This window comes from Sus scrofa, chromosome 1 (genome assembly GCF_054392235.1).
Source record: "Sus scrofa isolate SSC_HxYL_T2T_F1_AM1 chromosome 1, Sscrofa_HxYL_maternal_Yorkshire_Landrace_v2.0, whole genome shotgun sequence".
In the NCBI taxonomy this organism is placed as follows: domain Eukaryota; kingdom Metazoa; phylum Chordata; class Mammalia; order Artiodactyla; family Suidae; genus Sus; species Sus scrofa.
The window spans coordinates 29,850,567-29,867,436 of record NC_139383.1 but is presented as its reverse complement, the minus strand read 5'-3'; the positions used below and the strand labels follow the sequence as shown (position 1 = coordinate 29,867,436).

Sequence of the window (16,870 nt, the reverse complement as noted above, 5' to 3'; positions counted from 1 at the left end):
TCTCCACAACCTTCCAGACTCTCTATTTGTGGTTAGAATCATTCTCTTCTCTCTCCTGCCTTTGTGTCCAGGGCCTCACAACATCCTGGATTAGTGTGTCTCCTGCCTTATTTTGGGAGCCCTTTGAGAGCAGGGGTATCTTTACTGCGGGGCCCTCTCGGGGCCTGATGCCAGAACTCAGCAGAGAGTACTGGATGCCCAGGAAGGAGAGGGCTGGATGAATCAGAAAACTTCCTTGCACCGAGGATGTAGTGTGTGGTGTTTCCAACAGCTGTCAAAGGTCCTGGATGCTGCCTCTTGCCTCTGGACCACGTGTGATGCTCCTTGTGATGGTAGATATTATTGGGCACTCGACTTTATGTAACCATTCTCCCCTCTTCCCCCACCACCTCTCCCCTGCTACCCTGCACCCCAATCCTCTCTTTAACAGGCAATGAGACTCAGACCAACAGAAAACCTGGCCTCCCTCCACTTTCCATTGTTTGAACTTTCTAGGACAAAAGATAAGGGACTTTGCCTTCTCTCCTTTTGATATTTCCAAAACCAGAAACTAACCTGAAACTAACCTTCTCCAAATTCTCTTGACTGGGAAGGTGTAAAGAGGGGGTATCAGTTAAGCCCACATAAGAGCACCCCCCCCACATTTTACTCTGTTAACTCTCCTTTTCTGCCCCATCACTTGTAGGACTTTCACTCATTCTTTCCTTTCTTTCATCTTTCCTTCAGTTAGAAATTTTTACCAGGACAAGTCTGAGTACTTGATTCTTCTAGATTTTTTTTTTTTCTTCCCCTACTGGTTGAGTTCTACCCAGAAAAGGTGTCCTCTAGGAGATCCCACTGTGGCTCAGTGGGGTGATGAACCCGACTAGTATCCGTGAGGATGTGGGTTCGATCCCTGACCCTGCTCAGTGGGTTAAGGATTGGTGTTGCCATGGGCTGCAGTGTTGGGCACAGATGTGGCTCAATCCGACATTGCTGTGGCTGTGGCGTAGAGTGGCAGCTGCAGCTCTGATTCAACCCCTAGCCTGGGAACTTCCTCTCACATGCCACAGAAGTGGCCCTAAAAAATAAAAAAATAAACATTAAAAAAAAAAAAAAAGAAAAGATGTCCTCTAGTATTTTGGTTTATTTCCCCCTCTCCATTTGTTTTGGAATGATTATTGGTGTGTTAGTTTTTTATATTCATTTCCTCTCTCATCTCTATATTCTTGTCCTTATACACATTGTGGAATAGTTACTCTTATTCTCCACATCACACATTTCAGATAATAATTCTGCTCTTACAGTTTTAGACTCTCAAACTGTACATGTCTCACAGAAGGACTATTTGCATCCTGATCTCAGCTAGTTTCATCCTCACCACAGTTCATTCTTATCACCAGGTATTCTGCATGGCTTTTTTCAGAGTCCATTAAAAAGAAAAATTACAGAGAACAGAAATCAGATGCCATCCAAAATGTATTTGTTTCCTGTAAAGAGATTTTTTTTTTTTTTTTTTTTTTTTTTGGCTGTGCCCGTAGCATGTGGAACTCCCCAGGCCAGGTATCGAACCCATGCCACAGCAGCGACCTAAACTGCTGCAGTAACAATGCCAGATCCTTAACCCTCTGCGCCACTAGAGAACTCCAAGAGAAATCTTAAAATGCACACTTTGCCTTTGCATTTTAAATGTACTTGACAATAACCAGACTGTCACCTTCTCTTTACCTAGCCCCCAAATCAGTTATATGTTTGACTGCAAGAAACCAAAAACTTGGAAAACAAGAGCATTTACTCTTTAATTCGTGAGCCGACCAAGCTGAGTTAAGTGTCTCTGAGGATTCACACTCTGTCCATCCTTCTGTTCCTGCCTCCTCAGAGGGCTGGCTTTTGTTCCCAGTTTGTCACCAAGTGCAAGGTGGCTGTCACAGCTCCAGGCATTCGATGCTTTCACAACCAGCCTCAAAGGTAGGAGACAATGGAAGAAGGCCTAGGGCAAGTGTTTATTCCCCAGATGACTCTCTCCTTCTATCACAGAGGCAACTTTCCAGAAGCACCTTGGAAAATGATTGGATTGGGAACACACTACCCCAAGGCACCTTGGCATAGTGAATATTTTAAGTTGAAGGAATTTGAGAAAAGGCCCCACGCAGGAAGTTCCCTCCAGCCTTTCCGCTGCCCTGTCCCCCTAAAGCAGGCAGGTCATAACACCCCCACGTGTGAGGGGAGGCGCTGTCTGCTCTGCCCAGAGGAAAGCAACATCCTTATCTCGGAAGACAAAGGGACACCAAGAAGAATTTGAACAGTCTTGTTAAGTTTCCCCCTAGTTTATCACACTCACCTCAGACTTTTTTTTTTTTGTCTCTTTAGGGCTGCACCTGCAGCATATGGAGGTTCCCAGTTCAAATCAGAGCTGTAGCCGCTGGCTTACACCAGAGCCACAGCAATACCAGATACAAGCCGCATCTGCGACCTCCACCATGGCTCCTTAACCCACTGAGCGAGGCCAGGGATCGAACCCCAGGCCTCATGGATGTTAGTCGGGTTCATTAACCACTGAGCCACAAGGGGAACTTGACCTCAGACTTCTCGACTTATCACATTTTACATGCCTGTACACACTCTTCATCAAATCTAGCACAAATATTCAAGCTTAGTCATTTCTTCAGGTCTTTATTTCCTTACGGAGGTTTCCATGTCACAGAATACTTAAATAAATACGGATGCTTTTTTGGTCATCTGTCTTTGTCAGTTAATTTTCAGACTCATCCAGAGACCCTAAAAAGGTTGAGGAAAACTCTTTTCCTCCTTCCAAAGACCTACCCTAACGTCTCATTGACCAGAACCAGTGAGTTCCATCGTTAGACTTGGCTGCAAGAGATAACTGAGAAGTGAGTATGGGAATCTTCTAGCTCCCCAGACAGGAAAGGCAAAAAAAATCAGAAAGGAGTTGGAACAGCTATTGGGTTTCCAGTGCCTGACACACCTTATTCTAGCCACCCAGTTGCAGTTGGAAGCTCTTTTCATTAGACCTGGAGGAGCAGTCGATGTGCACAGCTGGCCAAATTTCTGATGTCTGGAAGTTATTTTTTGGTGTGGCCCCACTGGACTGAAAAAGGAATTTTTTTTTTTTTTGCTTCCACTTTTTGGTTCCCTGACTGTGAACAAGTGATGTCATTCCTGCATTGTTTAAAGCAGTCTGTAGGTTTTTTGCTTGTCGAAAACAGTACATGCCAAAATGCAACTTCTAGAAGTTGGTTCTAGAATGTACCATTCCAGTGGCCCATCTGTGCTTTGTCTCTTCTTAACACTGATTTCATATTCTAGAATGCAACAAGTCACTCTCTTTCCTTTCTAGCCCAGAGTTGCTAAGATTTTGGAAACTATAATCCCTAAGAGATAGAGAGGAGTCATGGTGACAGGATAGGGTGGGAAGAATTGGATTACTGAGTAAAAGCTTCTGACTCTCCAAAAAAGTAGCTCTGAGGGGTGTGTGCATCCCTAATGAGAGAATTTTCTTTTTTTTTTTTTAACACGTTTATATACATCTATATACACACACACACATTAAATATATATTAAATATATATATTAAAATACAGTTGATTTACAGTGCTGTGCCAACTTCTACTGTATAGCAAAGTGACCCAGTTATATATACCCTAATGAGAGACTGTCCACCAATCAAAGGAAGACATAGCTGGAGCTATTTTTGTTTAAATATTAAAATAAGGGTGATTCCAAAGAGCTAGTGCATTTAGAGCCATGCAGTTGGGGTTTTCTAAGACTCCCTACTTCTGTCACCATTATCATTGCCTTCAGAAACTTTAACAAAATGTTTTTTCTTTTTATGGCCACACTTGTAGCATCTAGATGTTCCTGGGCTAGGAGTGGAATCGGAGCTTCAGCGACATGCCTAAGCCACAGCTACAGCAAGGCCAGATCTGAGCCTCATCTACGACCTACACCATAGCTTGTAGCAAAGCCCGATCCTTAACCCACTGAGTGAGGCCAGGGTTCAACCCACGTCCTTATGGATACTAGTATGATTCTTAACCTACTGAGCCACAATGGGAACTCCAGGAAGTAAAATTTTGAAACAGTTTCTTACTGATAGCAAAGGAAGTGAAATGATACCTTGTTTCTAGCATAACAACTACAACTTTTCATAAATTCTTGAATTCCTTTATTTCTGGCAATACCTACGTAATTGGGCTTACATGAAAAATTCTCCCTGTGATCTTGTCTTGAGCTTTCCCAGTGTTTTTTTTTTTGTTGTTGTTGTTGTTGTTTTGGTTTGGTTTTTTTTCCCCAATAGAAATGAATCATTCATTAGCTTTGGGATGTTTTCTCTGATATAAATTGATTCTAGGAGTTCCCGTCGTGGTGCAGTGGTTAACGAATCCGACTAGGAACCATGAGGTCGAGGGTTTGATCCCTGGCCTTGCTCAGTGGGTTAAGGATCTGGCGTTGCCGTGAGCTGTGGTGTAGGTTGCAGACGAGGCTCGGATCCCGCATTGCTGTGGCTGTGGTGTAGGCCGGTGGCTATGGCTCCGATTAGTCCCCTAGCCTGGGAAACTCCATGTGCCTCAGAAGCGGCCCTAAAAAAGGCAAAAAGACCAAAAATAAATAAATAAATAAATTTATTCTAATTACATTTTCCCCCCTATTCTTAAAAAGCCTTGCACCTCTGAGGCTGAGATGCCATTTCTAAATGAGCATTGCATGTGACTTCTGATTCCAGCTTCCACAAAGCATGGAAACAAGTGCATGCAGGAGCAGCGCATTTAAAAAATAGATAGTAAAAATAAAATGATATGGATGTAGCTAACAGCCCTAGAGCCTGACAATGCCAGGCAGATCTGAGTCATGAATGTTTTTGAGAAACAATTACTTCCAAGAGAAGCACAATTTAACAATTTCAAGGTAAATAACACTTGATTTACTTAAGGAAAAAAAATACTCCTATAAGTCAAACAAAGGACTGCATTTTTCTCCCTGGTATTTTGGAAGAACAGTATCAAGTGAGTCATTGTTCAAAAAGAATGAAAGCTCTGAAAATGAGAAAATGCGATAAATTATTTTTAGTCTTATTACCTCTATCTAAATTGTATAGAAAAATTAGTATGTCCTCGAGAGACATGGCCATTTAGCAAATGCATGAATAAATGTGCTATGACACGGGAAGAGAAGTAATAGCAAAGAGCCAAACAAACAAACACACAAACAAAACCACCTCAAAATAGGAGAAAACAGATGTGATTTTATGATTTACTATAAAGGGAATATATCTGGTTTGGTGTTTCAGCTGGGAAATACTTAGAGGGAATTTCAGGTTCTTGCCTCTAACTGAGATGGGGTACTTTTTGAGAAAGATGGGAAGGGCAGTTATCCTCATTGGTATTTGATCCATAGCCCCTTGGGAAGAAGCTCATTCCAACTTTTCCCCTTTCTCACCACCATGACTTGGTGTACTGTCACGTGGCTTTCATCGCCTGTTTTATTCACTAGCTCATCCTCTTGGGGAAGACTGTTCATGAGAAAAAAATTGAATTAGGGAGTCCCAACTCCATTCAGTGTAAGAATTGAAGAAAACCCTGCCATGGAGGTTCCTGTCACAGCTCAGTGGGTTGAGAACCCAACTGGTATCCAGGAGGATGTGGATTCTATCCCTGGTCTCACTCAGTGGGTCAAAGATCTGGCATTGCCCTGAGCGGTGGTATAGGTGGCAGATGCAGCTCGGATCTGGCATTGCTGTGGCTGTGACATAGGCAGGCAGCTGCAGCTTCAATTTGACCTCTAGCCTGGGAATTTCCACATACCAGGTGCAGCTCCAAAAAGAAAAAAAAATGCAGAAAACCAGTTCTTGCTCATGTAATCTGAATAAATAGCTGCTTCAAATTCTTAAAAACCGAAGCTAATGCCACACCAATGGAGGCCTGTTTGGAGCTCACAGAACTTTTTGAACTCTAAGGATAAATAGTATTTCAGTTCCATCTGGTGAGAAGATGCTACCTATAAAACCAGATTCAAGAACTAACTATTCTTTTTTTTTTTTTTTTTTTTTTTTGGCAGCACACACAACATATATAAGTACCCTGGCCAAGGACTGAACTTTTGACACAGTAGTAACAACAACGCTAGCTCCTTAACCTGCTGAGCTGCCAGGGGATTCCAAGATCTCACTCTTCTTGACTGAAAAATATCATCCCACACATCTACAGCAGTTAAAAGCTGCACTTTAAAGTGGGCTGATTCAACTCTGATACATACTTGTCAAGTGGAGCTTTCCACAGGTAGCTCCGGGATGGACTCTTTGCATTTCCAGTTCTGTTTTCACCAGCTATTACGAGGTCTTGACCACTCAAAAGTACCCCCTTGAGAATACATAAAGAACATACCTGAGGGCCCACAGGTCCTATCAGCTGCCACCAGTCTTGTTGCCATGAATGCCACCACCTCGGGTCTTGCTGGTAATCTCACCAGCCAGAGGAGTAATGTTGCAAGTATTTAGCGACTGGACAGAGGCACTGACCTATCAGAGCACTTGGCTACAAAACCTGTTCAGGCATGCTGGTGTTTGCTGGCTAATTTCAGGCCCTCAGGGTCAGCGGTGGCTCCTTTGGCCTTCGCCTTATTTGTCAGGCTCTCACCGATGCATTTTTGCTACTGCTGCAGCAGCCTGGATAAATTTGTTTGTGCAAAAGCCCTCCCTAGATGATGTGATCTTAGAAGGGGAAAGAGCCTTGCTATATAAGCCAAACACCACCTAGAGATGGTGGAGAAACAGCCCGCTCCATGTTTGTTTGGGGCCTTCTCCCTTCTTAGGTCCCAGAAAAGCCATTTGTCCAGGCCCCAGTGTCACAAAATGCCTCAAACTTAGACTCTTGTTATGCCTTTCCAGAGATAGATAAGCTGATTGAAGAACAAGGGGAGATGGTTATCTTTAAATCTGGTCTTATTTCCAGACAAAAAAGTCTAAAATCCTTTACAAATTCAAATATCTATAAATTCCTCTGTCATTTCCTTGAGAACATCAATCTTCACACCGTTTTTTTGTTTGTTTGTTTTGTTTTGTGTTTTTGCCGTTGTAATTGACCTTCATTTGTTAAGTACACTTTTTTTTTTTTTTTTTTTTTTTTTTGTCTTTTTAGCTATTTCTTGGGCCGCTCCCGCAGCATATGGAGGTTCCCAAGCTAGGGGTCCGATCGGAGCTGTAGCCACTGGCCTACGCCAGAGCCACAGCAACGCGGGATCCGAGCCGTGTCTGCAACCTACACCACAGCTCACGGCAACGCCGGATCGTTAACCCACTGAGCAAGGGCAGGGACCGAACCCGCAACCTCATGGTTCCTAGTCGGATTCGCTAACCACTGCGCCACGACGGGAACTCCTAAGTACACATGTTTTTACAAACACAGTTTTTGTCAAGGGTCTTCTCACTTTCTTTTGATACTTACATACTGTTTATATTTTGTTAAAATTTTTTTCTCTGCTTTTTCTGTTGAAGTATAGTGGATTTACAATATCATATTAGTTTCAGATGTCGCTTTTTAGTGATTGGAAAGCCTGGGAAATGGGAATGGCCAAGGCCTGGGTCTTCCCACAGTGACTGCTCGGTTGGTCTCACAGCTAAAGCTCTGGTGTCAGGTCAAGCCGGTCCCCTGACCTTCTCTCCCCTGGTGAGAAGTTTGTCCCCCAAAGTCTCCTCAGTCTGTCTTACAAGTACATTTCCCCTTGGTCTGCCTGAGAAAGTCTGAGAAGGCCAGGGCTGGAGTTCCTGCCTCCAGAAAGGAGGTTGCTAAACACAGGGTCTGAGTGGCTAATGAACAAGTCTCTGCATGTGGCTGGTTCCTGTCATGACTCAGGAGGTTAAGAACCTAACTAGTATCCATGAGGATACAGGTTCAATCCCTGACCTTGCTCAGTGGGTGAAGGATCCAGCACTGCTCTGAGCTATGGTGTGGGTCGCAGATGAGGCTCGGATCTGGCATTGCTGTGGCTGTGGCAAAGGCCTGCAGCTGCAACTCTGATTCAACACCCCCCCACCACCGGGAACTTCCATATGCCACCGGTAGGGCCCTAAAAAAAAAAAAGGCCAGGCCTGACTGAATTCAAGAGGGCCCAGTTTAGCCCAAACCTGAGAGCCCAAGGCTCATAGTAGGAGCACAGTAATATGCCCTAACCTCAAAAGCAGCCTGCCTAACCAAAGTAGTGATGGGCTCCCAACCCAGGAGCCGGCTCCAGGCCACAAAGGACGGGAAGAGAGCAAGGAAGAAGCCAGGTGGAAGGTCCTTCTTTTTCCACCTCCCTTCCTTCCACTAAAGTGGCACCATGTTTGCCTGTTCTAGGTACTGACCACTGACAGGTTCCCAGGAGAATGGAAGAAGCCCCTCTCCCTTGGAATGTGGCCCTTCGAGTTGGACAGCAAGAAACAATGTCCTACGGGAAACAACTGCCTGCAAAGATTAACCACCTGTAAAGATTAACTGCCCTCTGTACGTCAATTCCTGTTTCGGCACAACCTGGTCATGAGACGCCAACCCCAACAACCTTCCCACGTGGTGTAATTTTGCCCTTCCCCCCATAACTACCCCCATCACAATCACGAGGTGTGGGACTCGACCCCCTCCCCCAAATTGTATAACCTTCCTGTCATTGTCCTCGCCACAAGTTCCCTCCTTGGACCCTATATAAAACTAACTTCTCCAAGTCGGGGCTGATGCTATCTTGAGCTCAGCCCATCTCTCTCAGATGCCTCAGCAAATTTCTTGCTATACCGATTTGGCCTCGAGTTCCTCCTTCAGCAAGCCTAGCAAGCACCTACTCAGCTTCCACTCACAAAAAGGAGTTCACATCTTTCAATGCATTTGAGAAGAACTGCCTTAGGGTATTCTCCTGATGGCCTAAGTATGCATTTCTTTTTTCTTTTTTGCTTTTTTTTTTTTTTTGGCCACTCCTGTGGCACATGGACGTTTCCAGGCTAGGGGTTGAATCGGAGCTGCCACTGCGGGCCTACGCCACAGCCACAGCCACAGCCACATCAGATCAGAGCTGCCTCTGCAACCTATGACGCAGCTTGCGGCAATGCTAGATCCTTAAGCCGGTGAGTGAGGCCAGGGATTGAACTGCATCCTCACGGATATTAGTCAGATTCTTAATCCACTGAGCCACATTGAGAACTTGCCAGATGTGAATTTCTTAATTGCCAGACTGTGGCATTTTGGGTTTAGCAGGGTCTTAGAGGGGATATAGTGCAGCCCTTTCAGCTGGGTCAGTGAGTCCATTTCCAGTGATCTGTGTGCTGGTGTATTTGGCAGCTGGATCTACAGTGCAGAGAACCTGCACTCATACAATGAATGTTGTTCTTGGCGTCTGACCCCTTGAAGAGACATGAGAGGAAAAAGCAGCTCTGGTGGGGTAATGAGGGGCTTAAGGAAGCCCTGCTCCTAGCCAGTTGTTTGAACCATGAATTAGAAGAGCCTGGAAGGGAGTTCCTATCATGGCTCAGCGCTAACAAACCAGATTAGTATCCATGAGGATGAGGGTTTGATCCCTGGCCTCCCTCAGTGGGTCGGGGATCTGGCATTGCTATGAGCTGTGGCGTAGGCTGCAGGCGAGGCTCGAATCTGGTATTGCTGTGGCTGTGGCATAGGCTGGCGGCTGAAGCTCCGATTCGACCCCTAGTCTGGGAACTTCCATAGGCCGAGGGTGTGGCCCTAAAAAGATTTTTAAAAAAGAGAAGAAGAAGAAGACCCTGGGAAACCCAGCTCCTGAGATGGAAGAGCCGCCTGGCCAGAGATCACAAGAGTCAGCTTTGATCCGCCACTGCGTGAGCCTGGGCCAAACACATCTTCTGGACTCCTTGTGTGAAGGTGCCCCAGCTGCCGCTGTTTCTCACCTCACCTCTCTGTGTTGTTGGTTCTAGGTACCAGGAGTTCTGAACTCAACCCTGCCCTGTAAAGGCAGTTATAATGTGTTTGTGAACACTGAAAGGTAGACTAAAAATGTATCCACTTTGAGTTATAACTTCTTGAAAATAAATCTGAATTCATTAGCTCCTAGCCATTGGATTTACAAAGCATTCCTTCCCGTTTAGAGGGTTGGCTGAGGAGGACGGCCAGCACTTTTCATGACACACAATAGCATCAAGGGGGTGCAATTACAGGGCTTAGGGGTTTTGTTTTGTTTCATTTTTCAGTATCTCAAAGGACATAATTACCTTTTCCTGGGCTGTATAATTCATTCCTCTTTGTACTTAAGTTTTTTCATCTAGGAATCTAGAACAATTTGCTACTTTCAAATGCAGGAGTAGTAGGATAATTGTTGAGCATATTTTACATACTTGGAATTTCCTGGATGCAACTATGGAAGTTTAAAATATAAAAAACTTGGTAGGAATATTTGTCGAATATTTCATTAAACCTCCAGCAACTTTGTAAGTGAGACTAAAACAAAATCCCAAGAGGAGAGGTGAAGGAACGCGTCAAAACAATAGAGCAAGTCTGAACTATGCTTTCATTATAATTTGTCTGTATAATTGTGTTTGGGTGTCAGGAATGTTTAAGACAATTTGGGAAAGTTTATGAACGTAATAAGAAAACATTTGTATTTGTTTAAATATATACTACATGTAGCCTATATCAAAGCCGTATTCACTTAGGATTTAAGAAAAGGATTTAGGTTACCTCATCTACATAATAAAAGTTAATTAAAAAATTAAAAATTTGGATTTCTCTTGTGACACCATGGGTCAGGGATCCAGTGTTGTCACTGCAGTGGCTCTAGTCACTGCTGCTGTGCCCATTTGATCCCTGGCCTGGGAATTTCCAAATGCCACAGGTGCGGCCATAAAAATAAAAATGACATGTAAAAGAAAATTATGGTATTTATTCATTTATTTCCAACAACATAAACAGTTGCACTTTAAATTGAATTTCGTGTGTATATTCAAACTGTACAAGCACACATACATCTTCCCTTCCTTTGGGATCTTTGTGAACTTGGGCAATTTAACCTATTGAGAGTATTGTACTTTCAAAGCCATATCAAGACTGCATAGTCCATTTGTAATTGTTATTGTCGAGGCCTCTACAGGACAAAGTTTCTTTCATCTTCTTTGTGATATTTATCGTTGACTATATAGTTACCCCCCTTTTTTTTTCTTTTTAGGGCTGCCCCTGCAGCATATGGAAGTTCCCAAGCTAGGGGTTGATTCGGAGCTGCATCCATTGGCCTACACCACAGCCACCGCGACGCCAGATCTGAGCTGCCTCTGCAAACTATGCCACTGCTTATGGCAACACCAGATCCTTAACCCTCTGAGCGAGGCTGCATCCTCAGGGATATAGTTGGATTTTTAACCCACTGAGCCACAACAGGAACTCCCTAACCCATTTGTTGATATCACCATCTCAGCTCGCCCTACAACTCAATCTTGTCGGAATTCAGAGAGAAGAACTTGGCCGCTCTTTCTCTTTACCTCCAGTGCCAGTTGCCTTTGTCTGCTCTTAGACTTAGGAACCAAAGATCGCACTTAGAGAGAAAGGCAAAGAAGAGAGGCCTGGGCCCACAGAAAGGTGACCCTAGATATTGATTCTTGATTAGAAGGTCGGAAGCGGAGGCAGGCTGAGGGGGGGGGGGCAGCTCGTGCCTCTCTGACAGGGGTCGTGGAGTCAATTCCAAGATCAGACAAACCCACGATGCAAACATAAATATACAGATCCTTCCCAAGGTGAAAGGTAAATCCCTTTTGTATCGTTTAGTGTTTTGGACCATTCATGAAATTCCAATATATGGCCTGGGACAGTATTACTGATTACAGGGAGCAGAGCGGAGGGAAGCAGTGGGAAGGAGACCTTATTTGTGTTTGATTTCATTTCGTGTTATGATGAGTTTCTATTGCTTTGATTACAAACGAACCGACTAGGGAGAGGCGACTAAAAGTGTGCCAGGTGTCTGTGAAAATTGTAAATGTGGAAGCCAAGAAAGGCAGTGGATTTAACAAAGAGAACAAATGAATTAAAACTTTTCCAAATTTCACCTCTGGAAGGAAGAGTATGACATAAACCTCAATCCGAAAGTCCAGTTTTAAAGAAAGCAGGCACAAGGAAGCAGAGATTTTAGGGTGTAAATAATGCTCACATTCATTACAAACAGATGCTGGGAACTTAAAAAGAAAGTTGTGTTTGATGATTATGTAACTAATAATTTTATGAAGCCTCCTTAAAATGTTTTTTAAAAATGGTGGTTGTAAAGCCCAGTTGTTATGGATTATCTGTTTGGGACAATAACTGGAAAAGTGTGTGTATGTGTACATGGGTGCGTTTGCACGTGTAATTCTCTTGCCAAGCAATTTCCCCAAATGAAAAAGATTTATACATCATGTGGTCAAAACGGAGGATGAGACCCGGCTGATGAGTAGCGAGACTTCAATCTTCACGTTAGAGCTCCTTGTCATTCCTCCCACCAGATCCTGTCCCCTCTTCTGCAGGCACCTAGCAAGCTCACGTGTACACACACACGCACACGCACGCACGCATACACACACACACACACACACACACACAGTGAGACACGCATCCAGCTGGCTCCTCTCGCGGTTCCCCGCGCCTGGCTGCCTCGCTTTACCTCTCGCCCAGGGAGGATGCCGGCCGCCGCTGGCTCTGTCGCTGCCATCAGTCTCGGCTGCTCGCCCCTTCGGTTTCAGCAGACTGGGGCCCTCTGCGTTTTCAACAGGTACCATGGTCACGTAGAAGTTACAGCCGTTCCCTCGGCACCAAACCACCCCGACTTCCCCCACTGACAGAAGCAGTCACTTTCCCCATGGTCGCATGCTAAAGAAAGGTGAAAGGAAAAAAAAAAAAAAAAAAAAAAAAAAAAAACTTCGGGCAAAGCCAATGTGATTTGTGACCAACTTTGTTTCTATTTCCGAAAGCTTTGCCCTTTTCGGTGACACAGGCTGTTGCTATTCCAAGCAGCCTATCACAGGCAGTGGGAGGGCCGAACCTCAGAGGATTGTTTTTGCCTTCAGATGCAGAGTTGGAAGCCGAGGGTTTCCAGGCTTGGGAACTGACAGCGTTTGGCCACTAGCTGGGGGGTAGTTAGCTCTTGTATTCCTGCACCTTTGAAAAGAGGCAGAGAAAAGAAACAGGCAGATGCAAACGGCAGGCTCAGTGCGAGGGCCCAGGAGACTCCCAGATGGTGTTAGTTAATCTTGCAGAGGCAGGAACAGTTTCTGCAAAGACATTCCAGAAGGGAGAGTGTGTCAAATTTTCAGCCAAGAGTGTTATGCCCAGAGAGTCGTGGCACGTCTGACACTTCACAGCTTCAACAAAGCACGAAACAGTATCTTTGTTTCAACCTGATTTTGCCCTAGGTGAATGCCTCCTTCACTCTCTCTCTCCAAGACCTGTCAAACAAATCAAGGCCTGAGACGGAGAGTATGGAAACTCAGAATGTACAGATTGTTGGGACTTTTTTGTAGCCTGCTGTTACAGCAAAGTAATCCAGTTTATTTATGCATAGTTGTCTTTAAGGGAGGAACTATCCCAGAGTCTTCTGTTGCTTGTGTGATAGCCTTCTAGTAGGAGGAGGAGGGTATGTCCAACTCAGAGAGACCAGACTAAATGGGTCTTTGTGTGGGTGTGGCATCATCCCATCGTCATCCAATCGGAAACAAAATCAGGGCTGGAGAAGAAGAATATATCTTCCCCCCTGATTTGTGACTATATTTATAGAAAAGTCCTTATAGCGTTATGACATTTTACCTTCAGTTATATATTTAGCAAATCATATTTATTGAAAAAAGAAGAGAAATTGGGATCCTTTTAGAAAAGCTTAAAGAGTGAAAACCAAAATTTATGGAGCACTAATTATGTGCCAGAAATTATGCTAAGGGCATTAACTCAAATGATTCTTTTGAAAAAAAAACCTAAAACAAAACAAAACGACAACTTGTGAGGCAGGTACCCATGTTACAGAGCAGAAAATAGAGGCTAAGTGACTTATCTCTAACATCACAACTAGTCAGGCAGGGAGCTGAGACCACGAAGCCACGTGGTCTAATGCAGTAATTCTCCCATAGCCTAACTCTCCCAGCCTTGTCCTTCTCTGATTTTCTCTGTTTCCTTCCCTGCCACCCGTTCTTGACCTAAAGAAGATGCCATGAGATACAGCTTTGCGTTCTAGTCATTCCTCTGGACAGAGAAACGAGCTTGTGCTAGTATGGGCAGAAGGTGAACCAGGCAGAACTCACTTCCTGCATTTCGTGCTGGATCCTAACACGGCTCTCAGTTAACTCATCATTTGTACATTTCCTTTGCTCATCATTAGATATTTCTGTACCTTTCTTATCCCTCAGATAATAAAATAGCAAACGGAAACAAACCTGAACATTTCAACTAGTATTTATGATGCACCTGCCACATGTTTACAGCTTGTGCTGGAAAATAGAAGTTCTCTCTCTCTCTTTTTTTTTGACATAATGGAAGTTTCCAGGCTAGGGGTGGAAGGTGAGCTGCAGCCGCCCGCTTACACTACAGCCACAGCAATGCCAGATTCAAGCCTCGTCTGTGACCTACATCACAGCTCACGGCAACGCTGGATCCTTAACCAACTGAGCGAGTCCTCATGGATTCTAGTTGGGTTTGTTTCTGCTGAGCCACAACAGGAGCTCTGGGAAATGGACGTTCTTTAAGCATCGCCCAGCCCCTTTCTGATTACATACAAGGTGAATGAAATCCTACAGATCAGCTTGTTCCCACTAAAGCATGTGGGCTACAATGATGCTTTGGTTTTTCTTTGTTCTCAGAATGTGTTATCATTGTAGGAGCAACAGTTTTATCCCTGAGACACACTCATTTCTCTCGGGCTCTCTGTATTCTCTTGGCTTCTTTTGGCTCAAAATCCGCAACCTCATGGGGGGCCATGTTCTTGCCATGGATCTGCTGTATCAGTGCTTTGTTTGATGATCTCAGGCTCTGTGTCTCCAGCAGCTTCTTGGCACCACGGACGTGTTGGGGTATTTGCTTGTAGTCTTTGACCAGACAAGATAAACCTAATTCCAGAATTCCTTACTATGGTGAAGACCCATTCAGCTATTTGCACATTGCTTTCTGTAGTGAACCACACAGAAACTCCTAGGGCATAAACCAATGAGAAATCTGAAGGAATAAGCACACAACGTGATTGCCTACATGGCTCCTGGTTCACCTCATTCTGCCCTCAGTCCATTGTTGATCTGATGTAGGCCACTGGCTCTCCCAGTCTCTGTTCTGTGCTCCTTTACTCTCTTAACTCGTAGAACAGTTAAGGAGAAAAATTCTTTTTGTCCAGGGTAGAGGGAGGTATTCTCCGCCTGAATTTCCTGGAAAACCCCATACTTCTTCACAGTATTTGCACACATATAATGTTGCAGTTTTATTATATTTACACTCAGTGATTTGTTTAAATTTGCCTTTTCTACTAGATAGCAAGCTGCATGAGAGAGCAGACCATATCTGTTTATGGCATTCCAAGTGCTGGGCCCAGAGTGAACAGTCAGTAAATATTTGCTGGCTACCAGCTAGCAGACTAATCCTGTTCTTCCAGCTAACTTTTTCTTTTCTTTTTTTCTTTTTTCTTTCTTTTTTTTTGTTTTTTGTTTTTTGTTTGCTTTTTAGTGTTGCACCCATGGCGCATATGGAAGTTCCCAGGTTAGGGGTTACATTGGAGCTGCAGCTGCCAGCCTACGCCACAGCCACAGTAACACGGGATCTAAGCTGCGTCTGGGACCTACACTACATCTCACAGCAACACTGGATCTTTAACTCACTGAGTGAGAGAGACCAGGGATTGAACTTGAGTCCTCGTGGATACTAGTTGGTTTCGTTATCACTGAGCCACAATGGAAATTCCCAATCCAGCTAACTTTAGCCTGACTAGAGTGTAAGCTCCACAAGGGCAGGCACCTGTGTCTGTCCCAGGTACTAGTCCATCTTTGCGTCCCCAGCTCCCAGCACAGTGCCATGCATACAGCAGACCCTCGATAAATAAGTGTCAATTAAACGAGGGCTTCCAAATGGAGAGTGAGCTGGATAACTATGTAGGTTTTTTTTTTTTTTAATTCATTTGATTATTGTCTATAACACTTTGCCCTTTCTCTCTCCTTTCTGTTACCCTCTTTAGAGTAAGTATCGCCACAGGCTGTCCCCTCCTTAAGGAGCCGGAGCTACTACTGTTGTTAAAAGTTGTTTCTCCACTTAAGGCACATCTAAACTGTCAGCAGTCTTTTCTCCATAACCCTGATACTTTTGCTACATTTCATTTCAGACCACCTGCTTGTAGGCAATGTCATCAAATCCAAAAAAAGGTATTATGGCAAGACAAATAAGGGGGTGTGTGTGTGAAAGAGATGGCCAGCAGTATTGCAAGGCTGTGGACCATCTATTTTGTATAAACTAGACCTACTTTTTTTTTTTTTTTGGTGATTTGTCTTAAACTCACAACGATTAGGTGAAGTAAACCCTCTTCCTTCCATTTTGCAGAAATTGAAGCAGAGAAGTTTATGAAACATGTCCCAGATCAAAAAACACTTTCCAGTGTTTCATTCTGAAAACGTTCAATCATACAGGAAAACCCAGATTCTATAATCCACATTTTTGCTATGCTTGCTCTTTCACCAATGTATCTGTGTGTCAATCCCGCTCTCCACCCATTGATCCATCTTAGTTTCTATGCCCTTCAAAATAAGTTGAAATAATTTGGTATGTGTATCATTAACTCGAGTTCAGTACTTGTTTAGGTTCTTTTTTTTTTTTTCTTTGAGATATTTGACCTACAAATCCTAAGGATAGCCTTATATAAATTCAGAAAAAATATACAGACACTTCAAATCTGTACTAAGTTTCAG

At 44.0% G+C, this 16,870-nt stretch overlaps 1 protein-coding gene across 3 annotated transcripts in view; it reads right to left on the bottom strand.

Moving 5' to 3' along the window:
* SLC2A12 (solute carrier family 2 member 12) overlaps positions 1 to 12,821 on the bottom strand; it is a 63,177-nt gene extending 50,356 nt beyond the window's left edge. For all 3 annotated transcript variants that reach the window (XM_003121191.7, XM_005652670.4, XM_084955677.1), the window contains exon 1: positions 12,610 to 12,821. In XM_003121191.7, the coding sequence (XP_003121239.3) occupies positions 12,610 to 12,724 (115 nt within the window). In that variant the 5' untranslated portion in view covers positions 12,725 to 12,821. The remainder of the gene's footprint in view (positions 1 to 12,609) is intronic.
* Positions 12,822 to 16,870: the final 4,049 nt, after the last annotated feature.